Consider the following 25,221-nt stretch of genomic DNA (forward strand, 5'->3'; position numbering starts at 1 on the left):
TTATATTTTTATAAAATAATACTTTTTATAAAATAATATTTTATAAAACCAAATACTTTGGTTTTCTAAACATGCTTGTTTGAATGTTGCGTGAAAACCGCCTGTTGTGAAAACATTTTGTGTAACATAGCAACTAGTCCCTAACTACCTTATTCCATAACAATGAAGCTGTAGCTCTGTTTCGGTTATGATATAAACTGATTGGCATCCTCCACAGTTCCGCTTGAGTGGTCATGCTATCAAGATTTTCTGTGTAATAAAACAGGTCAGTATTTCAAAAACGACTATGAAACGATAGTGGTATTTTCGACTATAGCTGTATACAACTATAGCTGCTTTTCATATTTCATAACTCGACCTTTGTTATGCACAATACAGTAAGATATTTGACTTAGTGTGTATACATTTTTAACAGTTTAATTTCACCTGCATTGTTGTCACCAGGGTTTACATGGCACCAGCAGGAAAGGCACAGTCCACTTCCAGCTCCTTTGCATTTAAAGCTACAGACACTAAAACAGCCTGTTTGGAACAGGGCTACAACACAGGGGTATAACGGCATGGTAGAATAAATGATCTGTGAGGTATTTTGAGCTGAAACTTGACAGACACATTCTGGGGACACCTGAGACTTATATTACATTGAGTAAAAAGGGGCATAAAATGTCCCCATTAAGACTGAGTTTAGAAGACACATAATAACAAAAATCTAATTTGCATTGGTCATACATTTGAACCTGTGGCCTATGCATCACTAAAAAACCCTTAAGGAGTTTTTCTATCATGATTGCTTTTATTTGAGTATTTTTATGAGTAACCGGTTCCTGTCCCACAGCTTGATCTGTTTTCTGGTAGGACTGCACCTTAAACTCTACTGTTGCCAAAGATGAGAGGATAGAGAGACCGTCTTATGAAAAGATGGATATTATATCTCCCCTCCGCTGAGTAACACAAGACAAGAGGTGAAAGTGAGGGGGCCAAATTGAGAGACGTGTAGAGTAGTCATGATCAGCGGCCCCGGTACTTCAACCAGCATTCATTCACCCCACTGTGTGTGCACTTGGACCTTCTAAACAAACTGCCCCAAATCTACTCTGTTTGTTGGGCAAATATTGATTGAGGAGAGACTTACCTCCTGATAACTGCCATACAAATCAAGGACTGGATGGGTAGGGGAAGGAGGGGTGAGTGAATATGTGTGTGGGAAATGTCATGGACAAGTGCAGCAGAGAAGACATGGTTTGTGAAACTTTTGTATCTCACAAGGCCACAAGCGTGGGGAACTGAAAGCCCTTGTTGACTGTGTCCCTGCTTGGAGTTTTTTCTTGGGAGGAAAGTCCTGGTTTCCTCACCTGAGTTAATCATTAAAGGGGAAGAGTCTACTTTCCCTTTCATTGCGGCTCCTATTTGATATTTGGCTCTGTTTGGATCTGCTGTATCTCACTGCTTGTATTTGCTCAGGCCAAGCCATCAAGTCAAAGGTGATAAATTCACCTGCAGGCTAGTAAGTTTTCTCAGAGATTGTCTAAGAGCAAAAGTACTTCACAAGTCTAATATAGTTTCAGTGTTCATGATCCAGCGTTATTCTTGATAATGTTTGACCTTAAAAGAATAGTTAACCAAAAAATGTACTTACCCTCATGCCATCCCAGATGTGTGTGACTTTCATTTTATTTTACTTCATCTGCTGAACTCAAATAACGATAGAAGAATATCTTAGCTCTGTAGGTCCATACAATGCAAGTGAATGTGTGCCAACATTTTTAAGCTCCAAATTCCACATATGGGCAACATAAAGGTAATCCAGACGACTCTGGTGGTTAAATCCAAATCTTCTGAAGCAATATGATTAGTGTGGGTGAGAAAAGGATCAATATTTAAGTAATTTTTCCTTCACTTTCTCCTTCTGTTTTTGGTGATTCACAGTATTCGTGCATATCGCCCCTAATGGGCAGGGAGGAGAATATATGTCTCAAAAGGACTTAAATATTGATCTGTTTCTCACCCACACCTACCATATAGTGTCTGAACACATGGATTTGAGCTTTTTACGTGGATTTTGGAGCTTAAAAATGTTGGCACCCTTTCAATTGCATTGTATGGACCTACAGAGCTGAAATATTTTTCTAAAAATCTTCATTTGTGTTCTGCAGAGGAAAGAAAATCATACACATCTGGGGTGGCATAAGGGTGAGTAAATTCTGAGAGAATTTAAATATTTGGGTGAACTAAACCTTTAAAGTAAATTGACTAATATGCACTGATTAAGAATACTTATTATATTTGCAATTTCCCCATCTCGACCTTAAGTTTTAAATCTGCGAAATGAACACTTCCTTTTTTCTACAAGTGTGGCCACTAAAATGTCCCATTTGTAAAGGAATTTGGGCATTTACAATGTATTACACAATAAAACATTATAATTTTGTGTCATCTGTTTTTATATATAATAATAATAAATAGCCAGTAATAAATATTTATTTTTTTCATAAATATTTCAGAAATTAACTTACATTGTGTGTGGGAGTAATAATTAGACATCTAAATATCTACAGGCAAGAAGGCAGTGCAGAAGGTTGAGTTTTTTCAAGAGATAATGGATTGACAGAGAAAAAATAAGTCTCAAGGCCAGGGGGTTGAAAGGATAAGAGTCCACCCCACTCGCCACCCACCCGCTCACTCACTCCCTCAAAGTTTCTCCCTCTATCATTGCTTGCCTAGAGTCAAGGTACTAGACTGAACTTAAAAGAACAACATCTCATTAAACAAGAAACATTTAACTGAACACTAGACATTCAGCTCCAGCTAATCAATAGCACATAGAATGTAAAACCTTGCAGTTTGATAAACTCTTGGCTGGAGTGTCAATCAGGCAAACAGATTGCATGTTTCCCTCTCTGATAAAGATTCTTTCAAAAGCCACTGTGATGCAACTGAGCCTCACGAACTGTCCCGGCAACCTTGAAGCACGGTGCAGGTTCTCACTGCAAGTGCTGGACAAACATACGCACGCTGCTGCTGATTCTGCACTGGCCTTGATGAAAACTATTTTTCATACTTAAGAAAACTTTGAGCAAGCACCATATGCCCATTTCTCAAGGCACACTGGCACATAGTGTGAGCAGCTATATTTGCACTCACCTTTAATAAGGTCATTCGGTGGTTTGTTTTTCCACAGAAAACAAACACGAAACAAGCTTATTAATCACGAACTTTGATTATGCTTAGTCTTATTTGCCACCTAAATAAGTGCAATACTATTATTATTATTGGAAATAATTTCATCTTTCACCCTCATGTTGTTCCAAACCTGTATGACTGACAATTAAGGGGTCAGACTGAATGTTATCCTCAGTTACCATTTACTTTCATTGCATGTTTTTTTCTAGAATGGTGACTAAGACTGTAAGTCTCTAACATTCTGCCCAACATCTTTTTGGTTCCACAATATACAGAAAGTCACACAGGTTTGGAACAACATGAGGGTGGGAAAATAATGACAGAACATTAATTTATGGTTGAACTATCGCTTTAAGGACGTTTGTCAGATTTGGACAAATCTGTCAATTAGAAGAGAAGTTTGGAAACCAGTTAATAGTAATTATTACAGAGAAAAACTTGAACAATATTGCACAGGACCAATCTTATATAATGCATTATTAATGGCTACCTCTGATATTTCACAGCTTTTAAAGTCCTGAATTGATTCTTTGTTCAGTTACAATATTTTCAGTGTAGAAAGAATTTAGATAATTAGTTCTGTACAGTAAGGGTAAACTGCATCTTATCTCTGTATTTGGAAGCATGGTAGGATTATTTAAGTTCAGAAGTTCTCTGTTGTCCATGAGAAAAATGCGCCGCATCTGTCAAACGCAAAGATGCTGTGCAGTGTGCACGCACAGAGATGCGCTCCAGTAGTCACGCATGCACGCGATAGGCAAATCAAAAGGCATTTACACTTAACGCAGATGTCTATATGGATTTATACAGTAGGCACTGATATATTTCAGCACTGATATAAAATGTATGCTTAGAAACCGAGGTTACGAGAGCCCACAGTTACAGAATCACCCCGAAAATGATCATCACCACAACACCGACAAGCTCACGTTATCACAATCGCCAAACTCACCACAACGAGTTTTCTTAAGTTGGAGCTGTAATATCTGCTTGTATTGGGGGTTAAATGAAGGCATTGTGTGATGACAGAGTTTGTTTGGTGCGCTTGCTGCTGCTGCAGTCATGAACTGGATTCGAGTGACAGAGCGCAGCTGTAAATTTTAGCTGTCATAAAAGTCCCATTCAAAAATGTCTCAATAAATTATGCATTTATAAAAAGTATTTAATTAAAACCAGTAAAGTAACGAATGGAAATTGACTTGAGTATAAGTATTTTCTCCAAAAATGTACTCAAGTAAATGTAACGGACTAAATGTAGTGTGTTACTATCCGCATCTGCCAGGAATTTAAGAGGACACATTCTTATGTTTGTCTGCACTGGTTTTAAAAGTTTTTCAATATAAACATGAACTAGATGGACATCTTCCACTGTGCAATGCTGTTTTGTAGTGTCTTTTTTTAAGTTATTTCAGCTCAACTTTTAAAAACTTTGAGACCTATGGGGTTTATTCCATTATGTTTCACTCTTTTTAGCTGTTTTAAATGCTTGAAAGCATTTTGTGTAAATGGCGCCTAAGACTGTATAATCTACTGAACAGACTACATGTCTATTCCTCACAGCCTTGCTTTCATTTTAACGTAATATTAAATATAGCGTCTACCCTGACTATGTCTATATCATTGCGTTTACTAATGCAAACAATGCCACAATGACATGTGCACTTCAAATTCAGGGGCAGTAGGTCTCTGACCTAGAGGAGGGTCTGGGCTCAGGTCTGCTTGGGCTTAAGGTTATGAAGTCATTTGTCTCAAATTGCAGTTGAACCCCATGAAAGAAGAGAGTGTTTGAGGGAGAGAAAGAGAGAAAGAGGGACATCTGGAGAAGAGGGAGGAGGGATAAGGAGGGCAGAATGGCCTTAGGACGGGAGCAGGCAGGAGGAGGAGAAAGGCAGCTTGGAGTTGGATCTTTCTTGTCTGGCTGAAGAAAGGATCTGGCACCGAGACTAATGAAAAGAAGAGGGAGGGAGAGACAGACAGGGTGGTGGTTGGGAGACATGCCAGGGTTTGGAGAAAGACATGCACGAGTACTACAGATGTGTTCGAACCCCCTGGAGCAAAATAATGACATAATCACAAGTAGTGTCACTGAGCAGACTGCACACAAGGTGACATGGGAGAACATGGATAGAGCCTGGGCGAATAAAGGAAGCCCATCGTGTCCGTCAAAGAACTTTCCATCATGAGCTATTTGTAGAGAGCTATAAAGACACACACTGGCAGGCTTTTCTCAGATTATGCCACTCTGGAAACTTATCTTTAGGAGGAAGGAGTTCTAGTGAGCTAGCAGGCCCTTTAGGAACTACTTAAAGAACTGTTTATGTTCTGTCACAGGTCCCTTCATGACAACAAAATTCCAGCCCATGGCAGCCACCACTTAAAGCTGAGAGGCAATTAAAGGAAGTGGATATTCAGCACCACAATGTCACACTTTAGGGCAGGAAGCATATGATGCTTGTTAGTGAAACACGGTCAAGTTCATTCTGTGTACTTAGTCCAAAAATACCCCTTTGGCAGTACTTTCTTCCAAGATGTTCTTTAATGAAATCAAATTAATGATTTATGTTGTGATGATTTCTGAACAAAGCTTGGATGTTTAATAGTTTCCTTTGGCTGGTGCTGAAGTCTACAGAGCTCAGAGATCCCTCTGTGCAACTTAGTGACCATTAATAAGTCATTGAGCCTAGAAAAAAACATTGCCTGAAAGCATCACACACACTTATTTATTATCTTTTTCTGTTTCTCTGAGTAATAGGGAATATAGGGTGCCTACAGCAGTTTGGCTTTAAGTCCCTTTGAACTGCCATGACCAGACAATAAGAGTAAAAAAATATATAGAATTAATTTAAAATGTGCATTGAATATGCAATTAACTACAACTTCTTATTGCTCTTTGTGATATTAATGAACAGTGGAAAAGACTTTTGTAATGCAATTTCGATGGCACTGATTATGCTGTTCCTTGCAATGTACAGTGAAGGCCATTGAATGTAATGTGTTGTACTGTACATTTCTCCAGGTCACCTCCACTAATGATTAACCAACATGCCGAGGAAGTTCAGTTCCCACAAGAGCAGCATGAGAAGAAATCACACAGCCCCTGCTAGTGATCTCATCAACAGAGAAATGGGAATAAACCTACAGATAACATGGAACGTTATCTCCTCAAATGGGAAGATTTTTCATCTCCAGGAGAACTATTAGGCCTATTTCAAACATGATTAATGTTAAACATAGCATGTCTAATGTTAAAAGATTGCCTAAAGTGCATCTTAGTGCATTCGATTAAGACATAACGAGTGTGAAGGCTTATTCTGTCGGTTGGCGCAGTGGGAACAGAAGCCAAGTGTTGTCCTATAACTAGATTACTGGGGCTCCTCTGACGTGAAGCATCGTAATAACTAAGCTAATATGATGGGAGTTTGTTTTCATAGACCTCTATTATGTTCGGCTGGGGACAGTTCAGTGTGACAGCGAGCTGCTGAGCGTGACATTTATAGCAAAGTGGTAGTGAAAAAGAGGAAACACATTATAGTGTCCTATCAATCAGCACTTCAATGATGAATTGATTCAAAACTGAATATATGCAATATGAGCCTTTTAAATTTCATGGCGCAATGCTAAACAAATGGAGGTTATATTACTCATTGTCAAATAATGAAAGTATACTATTAGTATTTTTTAAAAACTGTAATATTATTTTTTCAATTGTTCTAATGTTTAAATTTTTTATTTGACAATTTGTTTTTTTGGTCAAAATATTTCTACAAATAGACTCCACTTCTAGATTGCACAGTGGTTTTTACAGTAAAATAAGTGTTGTGATTGTAAGTGTCAGTCCATAAGACAGTATGATCTAATTAGACAGAGGAAGATGATTGTGACCCAAGAGCCCTTGAAGACAATAGTCTGCATCATCTGACCAGAGTGACTCTCGATATCACATGACAGGCTCAGGGATCACCACAGAACACTTATTGTGAGGGGTGCCATCCCAGCTGCATGTGAGCTTGCCATACAATGGGGCAGCAAGTCAGACTATGTCTTTGAGGCTTCTCTCCAGTTTCATTCACCACTTAGATGTTTCATCTGAGAGGACATTTATTTACTTTTGCTATTGGAACATCTGCTTAAAATTTTCACAAAAGATTAAAATCTTACGTAATTGAAGCATTATTAATTTCGAAGTGTGCAATTTATTTCTGCTACATTAGTGTAATATAAAGTGTTTAATTGTTTGTTGCAAAAATAGTTAATGTTTCAAACAGGATTTCCTAAATGCTCCCCCATCTGCCATGGATTGTGTTAACAGTTGTAGTCTCAACATAAACTCACACCATTAGTTTAGACAATGTTGCTGTGTGAAGGTGGTTTGGAGCTCATACAAACAGAGCAATATTTAACAGCAACAGAGCCACTGTCATACATTTACATGCACTTTAAATGTATGATTTATGTCAGACTCAAACAATAATGTCATGCAGATGCTTTTGTCCGAGTAGAATATGTACTAGTTCGATTTTTGCAAAGTTGGACTAACAGACTATAATAAAGTGCACCACAACTCTCTGGTGGTTCACATTCACTGGAAAACAAAGGTGACTACTGCTTTGTGTTTAATCCGGCAAATTTGACCTTCTTCCTTCAAATATTTGATTTTGCATTGTGTCAAGACTGTTGCTCGATTGCACAAAAACCTTGAATATAACTGTGCAGAAATAGCACATTTTACAGAGGAATCGACCTATGAATTTCTTACATTTAATTGTCTCTGCATACTACGCTGTGATAGGATAAAGTATTTTAACATCCAAAAATTACACTACACCTTTAAATCTAAACTGGAAATGATTGGAGAAATATATGAGCATAAGCTAGGTGGCCTTGTAGATATCCACCAGTATCTACTGAAGTAAATTCCTTTGTTGTAATTCCCTTCAAGCACAAATGTATAGCTAGTAATGTTTCGTTTTTTTCGGAAAGAACAAGAGGTTGATAAATTATAGCGTGCTACAATGTTATTATAAAACCAAAATAATAGGCTAAAGTTATCACAGATTTTTCTTTTAAACATCCACCGTTATCTTGTAGCATTGTCCGTAGCTATGAGTTGCGTTATAATGGGAGCGTGAGGTGAGCTGGCAGACCACAGCGCAGGTCAGTGTGAGGTCAGAGAGAGGAAGAAGTGAAACCAGAGCCTGTTCCTAAGATGTGCTAGTGTAGCGTGGCACAAGCTAGCAGCACAGAGATAAACAGTAAACTAGCCCTCTGTGGGGGAGTCGTGTGTGGACTTGGGAGGCCAGGACCTCCTGGCAGCCACGATGGCAGCTCTCTACACTCTTATTGATAACCTTCTTTTCTCATGAGGCAGGGGAGATAATACACTCCTGGAACAAGGGTAAAGGGAGATGAATGTTAGACAATAGACTGTCGCAGTAAAGGGAGCATCCGTGCAGTCTTTGAACTTTTCCCTGTCTCCAAAGGACAATTAATAATGAAGGCCTTTGGGGTAGGTCATACCAGGCATGGACAAGAGGAGCGGCAGACATGAATGAGAAAATTAGTGAAGAAACAAAAGAAAAGGGAAACCTGGGTAAGAGGGGGACATGTTGGATATAGGATCATTCATCTTTTTGAATGGCAGAACGGTACTGATCAGAGTGTCTTACATTGTGTCATTTACATTCTGTGCTTGTCTTGTAGATATTTAAAGGTAATGTGTGTAAAATGTTTTATGTTCAAATTAGGGCTGTCGATTTAATACGTGAATTCAGTGCGATTAATTTGACAAAAAATAACGCGTAAAAAAAATTTAGCCCACTGACCATAATAAGGAAGATTCCTGAGAAATGCAAGCTTGTAGTACCACCTGTTTACTCCAGAGGGCAGTAAGTGAAATTTCTGCTGTATCAGCAACACACAGTTTATACAGTGAAGAAAACACTTCAGTAGGCAGAACAATACAAACCAGCGTTACGTTCTTGCGTTCAAAACACTCGAAGGAGCGCAAATGCGATCTAAGGGATCTCAAGATGTGTTTGAAGATTGAGTATTAAACTATATTTAACTTGACATAGTGACCTAAACATTTTATTTTTATGACGCAACACACCCGAGAAGCTACACAAGCATGTCTGACGCAGGTGTAAATTGACGGGCCCTTAAACAAGCCCTCATAATAAATCTCCAACTGATTGACAAATTCACGTGTGTAATGGATTACTGTGAACTGTATGCCAATGATTGACTTATGATCAATAATATGGTAGTAAACGATACATTGTAATCTAAAGCCGCTTTTTGTATTGTCGTATCAATGATTAACTCTTCTGCCACAAGAATGTAATGCATTTTAATTATCTGAATATTGTTTATATATATATATATATATATATATATATATATATATATATATATATATATATATATATATATATAATATTTTAATATTTAAAGATAACTATGTATAATTATATATTGATATAAATATGTACAATCATTATATACTGAGTTATTGTTATATGAGGGCTTTCTCAGCATATATTTGTATATGCGATTAAATGTGATTAATCGCGATTAATTAATCGGGACACCATGTAATAAATTTTATTACAAATTTTATGGTGTAGAAATTACACACTTTATCTTCAGGTATTCTTTTGATAATGCTATCTTGCAATCTTTTAAGGGAGCAAAACAAGTACTAATAAATGAGTGGGGAAAATAGGAAAGCAAATAAAGGAAATTTACTTAAGTCCCAAACTTTCATTCATAAAATATGTGAATAGGCATAGACACCTAATACCTCGAAGATACCAAGACGAGCTCTTAAAGTCAAAGGAGGTCTATGTGAGTGTGCTGTGGCTGTATGGCCACCAACACTTTTTCAAAAAGGCTCAGAGATCACAGGGAATAGGGACCAAAGAAAGAGAGGGAGAGACTGAGCCTCCTCTATGCTCTCCTCAGATGGTCATGGGAGGAGGGTATGAGGACTTATGACAAGGCAGGTCTGGGGCAAAGTTGGGGGGAGGACCTTCAGGGGGGTTTGACAGAAGAGCCTTGAACTATTTTGTGGGCGAAAGATGATACCTTCCCAGAGCTGTCATAAAAATGTCTCCTTATCCCAGTGGAGCCCATGGACCCCACCCCTCTTAGAACTCTTCAATGGTGCCTGTGATGTGATACAGTAAGTGTGAAGACGGCTTCTGAGAACCAGATGTCACAATTGCAGGGCCAGGAAATGCCACTTTGACTAACAATCCTTTTTTGTGCTTCAAGAATTAACAGGTGTTCACTTTCTTTGTTCCCTTTTACTGTCCAGTGCTCTGCCACTTTTTTGAGATTTTATAGGAATAGTTCATCCAAAAATTAAATAAGAAATTGTTGCTCCAAACTGGTATACTGTTATCTCTTTCATGAAACACACCAGGAGACAATTTGGAGAATCGCTCACAGTTATTTTCCATAAAAGGGTAGCTGATAAATACCACGGCTCTAAAAAGAATAAAAAGCACCAAAAAAATCACCATAAATGTAGGCAATGCAACATGTGCGCTGCATAAGCCTTCTGAAGCCATATTCTTTCCACAGAAAGAATAAAATATTGTTATGCGCTGATAATCGTCCCCTCCATCGAAACTCTGAAGAGTAATTTGTGTTTGTGTTTAGTTTTTTTAATTCTGGGGGAACCCACTAAGAATTGTGCACTGTTTGCACTGGTTTAGCGGCAAATTTACTAAACTAATTATGCAGATCAGGCAATAGCAATTTGCACAGTGCAATTTCCGATTTTGCTTTCCGGTTTGGAACGCTATATACCAGTGGATGCAGCCGACTAAAATGATCACTCCACTAATGTGATCCAGACCCTAAATTATCTTTTTAACATGCCGTAAGTGCGCTTGACTACACCACACATCTGGAGGTTGTAACACTCATCTTCATCATTTGATCATTATTTGATGAACTACTGTTGCTATGATTGTCAAAAATGTACACAAACATCTTAAGAGATAAAATTCAGTTTACCACCTGCTTTCCTCGGGCGGTAATAGCACGATGTTAATCGCACCAGTAAAATACCACTGAGCACAATTTATTATGAGCCAATTTACATAGAAATGAGATGTGTTTATACGGAAAGGAATGACAATAACTTAATTGAAATATTCAGCGCTGATTGCACATGCTTTAACCCTTTGTGTTGATGTCACTGAGGCCAAAATGCAACTGGTTTTCGTGTGTCACCGAACTTTTGCCACCAAATGCTATGCACGAGTTTGAGTATGCATTTAGGAAAATTTGATTTAAAAGCTGCAGCGGAGGGGAAGATTTTTGGGGGAATAATGTCCAATATTTTATTGTTCTTCTTCAAAAGACTCATATTATAGCAAACATAATATTTAATTACAGTTAATTTGCGAGAAGTTACAGGTTTGCCACGACATAAATAATGACAGACCTTCCATTTTTGGATGAACAATTCCAATAAAAATATTATTTTGATGCTTCTATTTAGCTTGGAAGGATTAACAAATAATGTTCCCAGATGGCATTTAATCAGGCCTGTTAGGTGTGATCGTGTCTGGTTAGTACATACAGAAACACCTTTAGCTGAGAGATAACACTTATAACACATTTCTGGCAGCTTTATCAGAGACTAAGTAGAGCAAACTCGTCTGCTTTGGGAACCTTTCAGGGTTCGGACATCTCAGGCTTTGTTTATGCAAATGTCCTTGATTGTGTTCATTTGTTGCATTGTCCAGCAAAGAAAAACAGAGCAGTAATTAGGAGAGAAACGATGGTGCATTTAGACAGTACGGTGGAGGAGGAGATGGATGAAGGATAAACAACTTGAAAGAAAACAGCAAGCTTGGTGAGCACAGCACAAGTGGATTGAAGGCAATTAATAAAGCTCCTTTAATTACAGCCTCTGCTCATTCCACCATGAGCAATGTGACAATTATGTCATTAAAAAGTTTGTAATGGGAAAGAGAGGGGTGAGTACATTCGAAGAGGATGAAAGACACAAGAACAGCGAAAGGAAGTGGAATGAAAGAGAGGGAAAGAGAGAAAAATGACAGGGCCTAACTACAAAAAAGAAAGTCTCAAAGGAGGAGGAAGCACATTACTGGTGCACATTGACAGACTAGATTAACATCAAACGATCAGCACAACAGAGGGTATATTCATTCAGGAGGAGCTAGCAAGGTGGAACTTTGATGATGCTAAATTTGGCAGAAAGAGCGACTTGCTGAATCGGCGAGGGTTCCAATTTCATGCCTCAGTCTGACAGGTGGAGAAGAGAAAATTTAGTACAAAAAGCCTCAGCATGAAGTGTCCCTTTGCACCGCAAAAGGTGAAAGAAAAAAAACACCAAAGTTGTGTGACCTCTCGCTGCTGCACGTACTTACTGTGGGATATTGTCTCATGCTAGACGAGACACGCAAGCCAACCCGACAGGAAAAAAGGGAACAGATCGTGCCGGCTTTCTCACTGAAATTTGCATTAAAGATTGAGTTTTCCTTGCATGGAAAATGAGCACTTGGGAAAGTCTTTCAGAGAGTCCTGCTTATACACCTGCACAGCCTTTGTGGCTCTTGATATGCAAAACAATCTCGCCCTCGGTTCTACTTCTCTTCCAACAACAGTCTTATTCATGGTGCCATGCACTTTCTTCCACAGCTATGCAAATCTTGCATTTATGTATGAAAATATGGATCATGTCCCTAAATATGTTCCCGGTTGCAAAAGGTGTGGCACGCTCCCTTCTCCATACCTGCAATCTCAATAAACCTTGGCATTGACCTGAACTAAATGAAAGGGAGGGAAGGGGGAGGGGTGGATTTTTGCTAATAGTCAGCTAAATGATGATGATGTTGTAAGGATAGTGTTTGAATGACCATAGTCCCAGTGGGCAGATATTGATAGTGAGCTGAGTGGTAAATGTGAGCTTGGCAAATTGTATTTGACAAGGACACTTGGACCTGAAGCATTGCTCTCTGTTTGCCTCATCAAACAGACAGATGCATGACTGTGTTTCGGACAAAAAAAGAGCAAAATCCTTGTTCACTTCTACACCCCAGGAATACAGGGGCGTGGGGGTTGGGGTTTGTAGAACGAACAGCTTGCCGTTCATTGTCTAATCATATAAAGAGATAATTTAGCTGCGTTAATTTCAATGTTTTGAACTGTTCTAACATTCATGGAAAGGAGTCAGAATAATGCCTTATGCATCACTGTGTGAATCTCACCCGGTCACGCAATGAAGCCAGATAAGGTGAATGCAGTTGCTTAGTAGCATAAAACATACACTGAACACACACGCGCACACACACACACACACACACACACACACACACACACACACACACACACACACACACACTCAGAGAACCATCGGACGAAGGCTCACCTCAAAATCGTTCGCCTTGTTGTAGTGCATGTTGAGGGCGCGGAAAAGCTCACAGTCACGGCTGATGCTCAGCTCTTCTGATCCTGTCACACCATCGTTGATGGCCTGCCGGGCAAACTTTTCCATCTGGATGTAGTAGAACTCACGGAAGTTACTGAACCACTTGATCAGCTGAGATGTGATGCAGCGATTGAACTTTAAGGAAGAAACAGAGAAACTTGTAGGATTTATTGCTGACAAAATACAAGATTAATTTTATAATCAGGGAGTACACTGTAAAAGTGGTCATCTACGATTTCTACCCAATCTAACAAGTTTTACATTTCAGAACATTTTATAAAAAAACAAATTGTGATGATCGTAAAAAATTTTGTAAGTTAACAACAGCATGTATACACTTGTGTAGGTACTTTCTTTTCTGCAAATAACTCCAATATTAACTAACTGAAAACTAATAAATGAAAACTAATAAATTAGTTTTATTAGTTGAAAAACTAATAAATTCAAGTGTGACTAACCTCTAATCTGGTTAGCCTGTGAGACCCTTAAATGTCAATGCAACAGATAAGACATTTGTTTCCACATACGTGTTTACTTCACATCGTCCTTGAGGATGATGGGTAAGCAAACACACCGGCAGCTGAGACAGATTGGTCAGGGTTTTTTTTTAACGAGGCTTACACGGTTGGTGCGGATATTTGCTGTTATGCACAAATGCAAACAGTTCAGGCTCAAGTAGATGAAATTATAATTGTGTCAATAGCCTGTAATGCAGTGACAGCAAATTTACATATCAAGTATTGGAGTTAATTCTGATATACCTCAGGGCTTTTTTCCCACATTATTAATCAAGTGAAGTAAATTATCAAGTAATGGGTGAAAATGAGTGAAAAATAAAAAAATAAAATAAAAACATTGCAACAAGTTAGCCATTAAAGACATTTATTTTCGCTAAATGGCTCTAGTTGAACACTGTAGCTTGGCAGCTCAGGACTGGCCTTCGCAGCTATATTTGGAGCACCTGATCCTAGATCAGTAAATACACAGGACTCAGTTTGCCCTGTGTACCTGCCCTATGACCTCAGCAAATGACCTGTTTGACAGCCTTTGGCTCTTGTGTGTGTGTGTGTGTGTGTGTGTGTGTGTGTGTGTGTGTGTGTGTGTGTGTGCACATGCGTGTGCACAGCTATGTGTGTACATGCATGTGTGTATGAAAACTATGGCTGCCAAAAGTGTGAATGTACAGGACAGCTGAGTTGAATGAAGCCAAGTTAAAAGCTATAAAACCGGCATTCTTTTCTGTTGGCTTCTCTGACATGCAGTCTCCTGCTTTTTGTCATTATGGGCATTCATCAAGCCTTCAATACCTTGCCTCCCCTTCCATCCCTTCAAAGAGCATTAATCAAAAATCAACAGTGAACACTTATCTATCTGTGGCCATAAGAACATGCAGGCCTCTGTTTAGATGACAGCTGAGGAGAGAGAGAAAACGAGGAAAAAAAGTAGAGGAAGGACAAAGAACAAAGAGGGGGGAGAATGGCCTTGTTTTCTGAGGGTACATGTAATTACCATATAGGAACTTGTCTCCATGCTTGCACATTTAAGATAATGACTTGATCGAGACTTCATTGCAGCAAACCTAAGGCGGAGACAAACTCAGAAGCCACGGTGGGCTGATAGGTTTCCCCAAAAGGGAGGATAATTACTGCTAGGTTTCTTCCCCCATAATTCACCATTTGATTAAGTCATCATCCAAAGACATCAGTCTGTAAAAGTTCAAACATGCACTTAACCTACTCTGGAATTATACATTTGGCCTATGTGTCGCCTCTACCTTCTTTCAGCCTAAAAGCAAGCGCGAATAGAGGTTTAAAAAGAAAGAAGAAAAAAAGAAACGAAGAGGCAAGGCTATCTGATCTCATGGTTACACTGGTTTCAATAGAAGTTAAACCTATTAGGATCTACTGAACTCGAGGGGGTTCTTTTTTCCGCTTGATCTGCGCAGCGAAATGCACAGTCCAAATTTTCAGACACTGAGATAAGGACCCCCGGCCCCTGTGACGACTTACTCCAGCCCCCTGACCACCCTCTTAATTCTTTTAGAATAAGAAACAAAACATTACAAAATGATAGCAGGCTGTTCACTGGGGAATGAAAATTGCTTTGACATGGAGATTAGGCTCTGCCATTGTCATAAGACATTGTCTCATATGAGTGGGGCTTGCAGAAGAGACAGATAAAAAGCGAGAGAAGGGGACTTTTTTTTCGAGAATGGCTAGTGGATGACATAATGGAGAGCGCAGAAAAGTAAGTCCGCATGACATCGTTTGGCAGTGCTGTATAAAGGGAGATTTAAAAAGCATTGTTGCCGAATAGAAATACCAGATATTTGTGGGACAATGAAGCCGCGTTGCTGGAACGTGACAACTCAGCAATTAAGGATCATGTCATCTGCTTGTCAAACAAAAATAACCAGTCAAGCTCTCGCAGCAATCAGCCACCCCATGCACAGAACATAACACTGAATAAGTTGCGAAATAAAAATGAAAATATAAACGCTCACAAACATTACGATTTTTCTTAATACGAGTCCACTTTAAAAAAATAAAATAAAAATGTTTTATGAAATTCTGATGTCAGGTCTTATATTGTATATCACAAGTTTTAACAGGATAATCAAGTTACATTTAATGTATAGTTCCCCCAAAAATAAAAATTCTGCCATGATTTACTAGCCCTCATGTTTTCCAAACCTGTATTACTTTTTTCTTTCACAAAAGTAGACGTTAGTCTCACCATTCACATTGATTGTGTGGGGAAAAGAGCAGTAACAACAAAACTATATTTAAAGTATCAAAAGAAAGAAAGAAAGAAAGAAAGAAAGAAAGAAATGTATAGGGTGAAATAACAATTTTGGTTAAAGTTCTTTCTTCCATGGATTTCAAATATAGATTTCAGGCATAATTTAAGGCTGAGCGCCTCAGTCACCATTCACTTTCATTATTTGGAAAAGAGCAGCCTCAACATTCTTCATATTTTTCCTTTTGAGTTCCACGGACGAAAGAAATACATGTTTGAGCAGTTAAAACAGAGTCTTATTTTTGAGAGAACTAACCCTTTAAGTTAAAAAGAAAAATAGAAAAAGGATGTACATATATCAAAAAAATCTACACACTTTCACCCCAAAAAATTCTCTTGACATCATTTCCACTGCAGTTCTAAGAAACCCAAACTCAATGCTTCCCGTGGGACACCTCATCCTGTTATTCTCTACCCCTTCCAAAAGCCTTAAATATCCAATGAGCACGCTCAATAGATTCATAAAACAAATCAGTCTGTCGCCTGTAATGTGTCCGGGCAGCAGTTGACTCAGAGAACTAGGGTTTACGTTCGGGCTAGAGTGTTTCACACACTCTTGCTCACGGGCCTGTGAAAGATTTTTCCTCTAGTGACAGAGATACCTCTTTCCAAGACACCAGGGAAAGACTTGACCTGTCACTCTGCACGTTACCTCTGTTACCTCTGTTAGCCATGGACAATACAGGCTTTCACACATGCCTCGCCAGTCTGGTGGGGACATATGAGGGTCTATACATTTAAGCCCCCCCAATACACACAGCATGCACTTAGAATGTGAATATGGGAAAAGTTGTGCTCAATAGGGGGAAGTAAGGGCTGAGTGCCCCAGTAGGTTATTTGATATTCAAGCTGTTAATGGTACATGGTATGCTGTATGTTTTAAAGAGAGCCTAACAACCCAGTGACAATGCCTGAGTGGCTAAAATAGTTTCCCTGACCTATGGTTGAACTTTCTGGAGCTGTACTGCTGAAATGCACGCCTTGACCCTAACAGGGTGACATTAACCCCTGCTTGCAGTTGCCTTTACCTGATTGAGCAACTAACTAACTGTAAAACCATTGACTGTTACATGTAAACACATGCATGAATATATGTAACATTAAATATATGAAATATATTTATATCATTATATATTTTTACATTTTTAACTACAGTATATATTATAATTTTTAAATATAAACATTTTAATATATTTATATAATTATGTATTTTAAGTTTTAATAATATATTATACTTTTTATCCATCTTCTTAAATTTCACCTACATTATTTCATTCTTTTGCCAATATATTTTTTTATTGGTGCCATAAATGATTCAGCATTAATGTAACGTGTTTTTAGCACATTGATTTTATTTTATTAAAAGTAGAATAATTAAGAGTAGAATAATTCAATGAGATTTGTTTAATTATGGCATTATATAGTCACGCTGGTCAGAAAGGGCAGAAGTGTTATTTTTTTAATCATCCCATTACAGAAAATTTCAGTACACCAGTTGTCAAATCAACCTATTTCCCACAGTCATTATTTTCTTTTTAGATCCCATCATTATGGTGCCCAAACATCTTTAATCACTAATTCCTGTAACTTTTGTGGGCTTATTCTGCTGTAATTAGTCGGTAATTTATGCTTAATTCCCTTACATACATACTAGTTGATCCAACAAACACATGCCACCCATTGTTCCCTTCTGCTTAAGCAGCCCTGAAAAACCATCTCTCCCGGCACACTGACCTTGTTTTTGAAAATTATAATTTAATGTGTTCAGATTTGCCTTTTCAAAAGGAAAATTGTAATTGGGACTTCGTTTAGGCTTCTTTAGGCTTTGATGAACTTTTTCTTTAAAAAAAAAAAAAAAGCGTCGCGAAATTAGGTTATGGGGAAAATGTGACTTTGGAAATCATTTTCTTTGAAATGTGAGTTGACTGAGCTTTTTGAATTGAAGACCTCAAAGGATTTCAGTGAAGGGCTGCCCCACTGTTAAGATGCATTCTCTGAATATTTCATGTCTATTAAATTCTAGATATTAAATTATCTCAGCACCTATTGGAGTGTAAGCACTAACGGTGAATGATGAATGACATTCCCATTAGTATTATGCTGACGGCAGATTGAGAAGGATCAGAAGCATGTGAGTGAGGATGAGATGGTCACCCAGGGGCAGCTGGGAGTGAGAGGACCCTACTCTCCTCATTTAAATAATTTGGCCTGAATCTGTCACATTATTTCTTCTCCGTATGCTCCCTGCTTGACTCATCAACAACAAATTAAGTTGTAAATAACAGACAATCGGCACCATTGTTTTGTTTGTGTTGTTGTGCTCCTTTTTGTTTGTTGTCTCCTCCCTCCTCTCCCTCGCCCCCTCCTTCTTTCGTTTGTTCGTTTCAGCCGAACCTCTAATTTTCTCAGCTCTTATCACCCTTCTGTCTCCCACTCCCACAGGTCAGTGGCAACATTTTCAGCTGGGGATGGGAACTCTTGGAAATTATCATCCCAACAAGTTGACAGAGACAGAGACTAGTTGTCTATGCCCACTATCCAGTAATGACAAGATAGAAAAAAACAAGCAAAAACAGGAAAAAAGCTAATCGCATAATCAGTATTTAAATTTAAATTTAAAGTGCAAGTGAATGAAAGGGAAAGTGGGACTTAAGCTATGCCGTGTTGTTCTCTTCTAGGAGATTAAGGACAGTTACTTTAATTGGGGGGTAAAGCTGGTCGTCTGTTCGGGATCCATCTGGACTAGTGGGACAGCGCTACTTCACACGACATAGTGTTAACGGTCAATGGCAAGCTCACCTTTACATCTGAGAAGAAAATCTTCAGCATGTTGGAGCTGGGGTAGCGGGTGTAAAAGAACATCAGTTTGGCCTTCTTCAGATGGTTTGGAGAAAGCCCCTCTTGGATTTGGAAATTTGGTGGTCAAGGAAAAATTTATCATTTTAGAACACATGCAATTCTGTAATTAATTCATCAAATAAAGACATTCACAGGTAATGCACCCCAGATATAACAATATCTGCAATAATTACTACTTACTTTTAATGCACATTATGTTGACAATAAATAAAAAAAGTCACATAAATACCACACTTAGTAATGTATTTTAGATTCACCACAGAGCAGTAATTATTCTATGTCAAACAGCATGCACCAAACTATCCTTAATAATATTGTATTTCTGATGAATTCACAATAACACCTAAAAGAGTCCCATTCAGTGTAGCATCACTTGTCAATAAACGTCTGTTTATCCCAATAAAAACGCTATTTATCTGGAGGTGGTAGTGCCCTCTAGATTGGTAAACAGAGGGCAGCTGAGGGGGGTCCCAGGAGAGACCATGGCTAACCAGAGCCTTCTACCCATTACAATTAGCCCCAACCCCCAACCCTCCACCCCGTGAGCCTCCTGGCACGGCCCCCGCTCTGCCAGTTAGGCCGGCTTTAGCCACATCTGCGGTCCAGACTGGCCCAGCCATTTCCTCTGCAAATTAACGGCTTTCTAATTTATCAAAAATGAAGATGCATGTGGGGCTAAATCAATGGGCCCCCACAAGGTCAATTAAGAGGCTCATCCAGTACTCCCCTAATACCCCCTTGTAAAACATGGCACCATCACTTCATCTCACTTTCACTAAAGTACTACACTATACAAACACTATCTACTTTAACAGTTGGTACATTTGTAACTTACACATAGAGAGATGAATTAAATATGTAGTTCAAGAGCAAAAAACAAATGAATCTAATTAAAAGAGACTACACAATTAGATTGTCTATGGTGCAACATTGCACCTCTGTATTAATGGTGTGTGTACGTAGATTGACATGTTCCTTGTGCCAAAAGAGGAGGAGAACCCTAGGTGACCTCCATTAGACTGATAGGGAAGACCAAAAGAGCATTACTCTATTTCCTACCATCTGTCATAATGCATACAGCAAATAACAGCAGTGAATGACAGAGAGAGGAGAGAGAGCGAGAGAGAGAGAGAGAGAGAGAGTGTGTGTGAGAGAGAGAGAAAGTCAAGCTGTATTTTTCACAAAAAGTCCAGTTTTTCAAGAACCAAGAGAAAGAAAAATCCCAAGAAGTGTGCCCTCTTCTCAAAAGTACATCTTCATGAAATGGAGTGAATAAAAGGCCAGTAGATGGCTGTGAGTCTAAAAAGAAAGGGCTGGTAAACACCTTTTTTAAGATATTAATCACACTGTGATGCTCTTTTTATGGGCATCGCATATAAAAAGTGCTAAGGAAGTAGAGTTTACAGTTGAGCACAGAATTGGTTCAACAAAGCCGTGGCTGCCACTGTTCAATCTCTTAGCATTATTTACAGAGCGGTGATCATCTCAGCTTATCCTAACTTCTGTCTGCTCTGTTAACAGCATTCATAAATCCCAGGTATCTCATTACTCAGTGCTATTAACATTCAAGGCATTCCCTTTTAAAGAAAACAAATATTCTCCGATCTTTGGAACAATACAGGAATATGACTCAACTGGCTTGACTTACCGAATGCACATTTCCTACAAGTTAATGTCACTTCTAAGAAAAATACAGCCGTTTCTAGGATACGTAAATATGCAAAATGACAAAATAGATCGAGTAAACACTGGCTCACTCGGTGTGTAAAACAAGCCGTCCAGAGTCAACGTCAATGAAGGGCATACTGTAAACATGAATATAAAGCATTTCAGGGGAGGAGAAAAATTAGGCAGCTGTGGTTTATAGCCAGATGCTACATAAACAACACCACCATAGATGCAGTGCATCATCTGACTTTTTTAGGTTTGGTTTTGTATTAAGCGTGTTGCATGTAAGAGAGACAATAACTACTAAAATGTGATCCAATAGCCAGGTGGAAGGAGAGAAAGGAAGAAAAAGGACATAGGGATGATAAATCCATAAATTAATGCTAGACATCTGTTCGGCAATATGAAAGATTAGAGCAACAAATGTACTACAGCTGAGCCTTGAGCCCTTGTTTAGAAAAAAGAAAAGGTAGTTTGGAGCATTTTCAGATTGAAGAGTCTTTTAAAAGTCTTTTAACATAAACATGTACAAATCATAAATTACATAACTGAATTTGATTAATATTACCAGTAGAATGATTTTGAAATGGAGAAACTCTTTTATCAAACCACTTTGGCAACCAGGTTTGAAAAGTGATCTGAGCAATGTTTTTATAGAGCAAGTTTTTCTTTTTTTTTTGCTGCAGTTTAATTGATGAAATCTGAATCTACGTGCAATAGCTGCCTCAGCACTTGAGCATAGAGCTAGTGCATCCATGAACCTCTGTCCTCGTCTACTATATTAGACATGCAAACTGGCTTCACCTGCCGCCCACCCCCACCCCATTCTTAAAACAGCCTTGTGCCAGAGCTGTTTGGTCTCTCTATATGCAAATGATGGGGGAAACTGAACAAGGCTATTTTTCTTGAGATGCAAAGAGAGCACGTGACAAGGAAGATCGTGCTGGCCATGGCAGAAGATAATTGGCTGCTTGTTTCTTCTAAAATTTGAATAGAAATTCATATTTGATTAAACACCCTATTTTGCAAATATTGAGATGTTGTTTTTCAGGTCTCAACTGTGCAGGTGTGCAAGTATACTTACAGAAACTCCCACTGAGCATTTACTTTGGGAATTTCCTTTGTAAAATATATATATATATATATATATATATATATATATATATATATATATATATATATATATATATATATATTTGGTACAAGGAGGATCCCAATTTTAAACGTTTAAACGCTAATTTTGACTTAATTCAAAGCTTTTTAAGATCTAGTAGCCATTTGGCAAAAGGTTAAAAAGATGGAAGGGGATAAAAGAAAATGTTCACACCAGAGAAACAGGATAAAAGGGAAAGATCTACTGTCTGGCAACAGCTATTAGTGCTGGAAGTGTCTTTACCTACAGCAAGCTTGTTATGATCATAAATAAATATGGTAACATATGTAAACTAAGAAATTATATAGGGAAAGGATTATAAAACTTCACACTGAATGAGAACAAATCCTCCTAAAATAACCACAGACAGAGATCTTTTACCCATCTTTCTAACACAACTTTCTATGGCCTCTGTAAGCAAAGGATCCCACTTGTCCTTTTACTTCCTAGCTTTGAAATGTGATTTGCTTTGAGCATTTATGTACAAAGTCTTGCATGCGCTGTGATGAAAGAGGTTTTTTTTTATTGTGAGTCTCCCTGTGATAGTGTGAGAACAGAGAAGATGGGAGGTATCTTAGTCATGGCGGGGCCTTTCAGCACTTCTCCATATAGTGCTCACTTAAAGTCCTCCAACCACCGATCTCTTTTTAATCTTCAGACTACTAGAGGAACACAGGTTTTGAAATGGGCCAATTCATGTAAATTCATTTAAATTACGTTTCTTCTTGAATGTTTTGTTTCTCGCAAGACGTATGGCATACAAGACGTTTAAGCTGCACTCTCACTACAATTGTCTAAAAATAGAAAATTAAACATTCATGCATATGTGATTCTTTTTAAAATTTTAACAAAACAATATGTAAAAGATTGCAATGGAAATATGGTTTTCCCTTTTGTGAAAGGATATTGTACTTCCTGAATATGGAGAGATGTCAGACATGTCCTGCAGGTCTCCACACTCTGACTTGATGAGGGACAATGACAAGCCTTCATTCCCTGGGTGTGTTGGTGAGATGGAACGATGGTGGCTGAGGTGGCTGGACGACATCTTGGTCCTTAGGCTGGTAGTATCTCTGGACAGATCCAGAGACTCAGGAGAAGACCTGTCCTTTCCGGGGTAAAGCCCTGTTGGGGCACCTAAAGGGCCCTGGAAAGGGTAGCCCATTAGAGGAAGGGGGAAAGGATGGCGAAAGGAGGGCGGACTAAAGCCCATAGTGGAAGATAAGGGAGAGGGGTGCAGTGAGGGATGGTGGTGACCCCCAGGAGTAGGCTGAGACCCGGTCTGATCTGAGGAGCTCTTTCTCACTACCAAAGGCAGGGCCTCTGTTTGGTCATTTGAACTGGGCACTTGCATACTAGCAAAAGTGTCCAGGGGATTAGGAATGATGACATCACCAAAACATTGCAAGCGCTGATTGGCAGTATGGAAGTTTGAGTTTTCTCCGTTGACAGCAAAACGTTCACGAGGCATCTGCAGGGTTGGAAAAACCTGAGGAACTGGGCGTGGAGGCTTAGCAAAGACCTTCACCACTGTGTCAACTACCTGCGACATTGCTGTGTTCAGCTCTTGTTTTAGTGTCTCGGCTAACTGTTTACCCTCTGCATGCATGGATGTTGGTCCCTTCCCTCGTGACCCATCGCGCTTTGGCTTGTCCCTTTCTGCCATCATGGTCTGCTCACGAAGAAGTGCACGTGCTCGATTCAGGAAGTGCCCTGGATCCAGATCAGACAGCTCATTGTCGGAGCGATCTGGGACAGAATCGTGGGCACAATTGTCCATTCCGTCGGAACGCATGCTGTCTTCTGAGATGTTTCCATCTTCATCATTTTCAGAGTCAGTGCTGTCATAAATCTGGTAGAACTTCTCTTGTAATTGCCGAAGTTGTTTCTGCATGTCTTCAAGCTGCAGTTTCAGTTGCCGGCGTTCCTCGTGTTTCTGTTCTTTGCGGGCCGAGACGAGCTGCTGGAAACTCTGCTGCTGCTGCTGTGGCAGCTTCTGCTTGCGCTTGTTTTCCCGGTAGTTCTCACGAGGACTTGGGGGCTGGGCTACCCCCTCACGCTCGTTATCACCTACACGGAGCGTGACACTCGGAGAATGGCTCATCCCACGGATGATATTCTCCACGCGGGCTCGTTTGGCCCTGAGATGTTCATCTGTTAGCCTCTCCATTTCAAATTGGGTCATCGTGGGCCTGTTGAATGGTGAAAGACACCCCTGAGGGCTGCCCCGTGAGGAGTTGCTGCAAGCGTCCTCTTGCTGTATCTCTGAACCGGTGCTTGAGAGGGCGCTCCCCTGGAAATTAGGTTCACTGCCACCATTTTTGGTCAAATTGTTTTTCAGAAGCTGAGAAATTATGGTCGCCCCTGGAAAGGGCATCATAGCATCTTCATAAGAGTTCGCCCTCTTCAACAGCTTGCGAAGCACATTGGACTTCTCACTGTCTGCATGCTGCACCACTGAACACTCAACATCCTGCTCAGAGCTGTGGGGATTCATGGCACTAAGATAGGTTGCTTTTCCTCTGGTAATAACCACAGATGCTGGCCCAACAGTCCTCTTCACTCCTATGTCAACTCTTCTTCTCTTGGTTTGTCTGTTTAAGAGGGCTGAGCGTTCATGGTCAGGCATCACTGGAACTGTTATTGTGCCATCTTTGAAAGCCTGTCAGCTGGGCACAGCTCGGGAACCCTGGGAACCTGGCCAAAAAAAAAAAAAAGGACTGGTGAATAATTTTCTTTGTATATCTCCAAGTTTCTTGTGCCCAATTCTAAGTACAATTTGAAATAGACCAATGTCTTAGGGAACAAAACACAATGCAATACAACAATGCTTCATGCCGTACTAAAGTATTTTAAATAAAAACTGACAGACAGCTTAAAAGTATATTATATATAAAAGCAATATATTAATATATATATTCAGAAAATTTGATAATAATTTAAATAATCTATCCAAAACTTAAAATGAGGCATAAAAAAACGTGAAGTCACACTTGTGTCTGTGTAAAGCTGCATGCCAAAAAACTGTTAGACACAGTAAAACAAAAACCCTAGCATCTAAACCTCATGTATGAACCAGTTAAACATCATA

At 39.1% G+C, this 25,221-nt stretch overlaps 1 protein-coding gene across 4 annotated transcripts in view; it reads right to left on the reverse strand.

The window, feature by feature from the left end:
• LOC127662490 (prospero homeobox protein 1-like) overlaps window positions 1-25,221 on the reverse strand; it is a 38,256-nt gene that overhangs the window by 8,663 nt on the left and 4,372 nt on the right. For all 4 annotated transcript variants that reach the window (XM_052153682.1, XM_052153680.1, XM_052153681.1 and 1 more), the window contains exons 2-4: window positions 23,036-24,827; window positions 19,250-19,355; window positions 13,592-13,786 (exon numbers count right to left, since the gene is read on the reverse strand). In XM_052153682.1, the coding sequence (XP_052009642.1) occupies window positions 13,592-13,786; window positions 19,250-19,355; window positions 23,036-24,759 (2,025 nt within the window). In that variant the 5' untranslated portion in view covers window positions 24,760-24,827. The remainder of the gene's footprint in view (window positions 1-13,591; window positions 13,787-19,249; window positions 19,356-23,035; window positions 24,828-25,221) is intronic.

This window comes from Xyrauchen texanus, chromosome 22, assembly GCF_025860055.1.
Source record: "Xyrauchen texanus isolate HMW12.3.18 chromosome 22, RBS_HiC_50CHRs, whole genome shotgun sequence".
Taxonomy (NCBI): Eukaryota; Metazoa; Chordata; class Actinopteri; order Cypriniformes; family Catostomidae; genus Xyrauchen; species Xyrauchen texanus.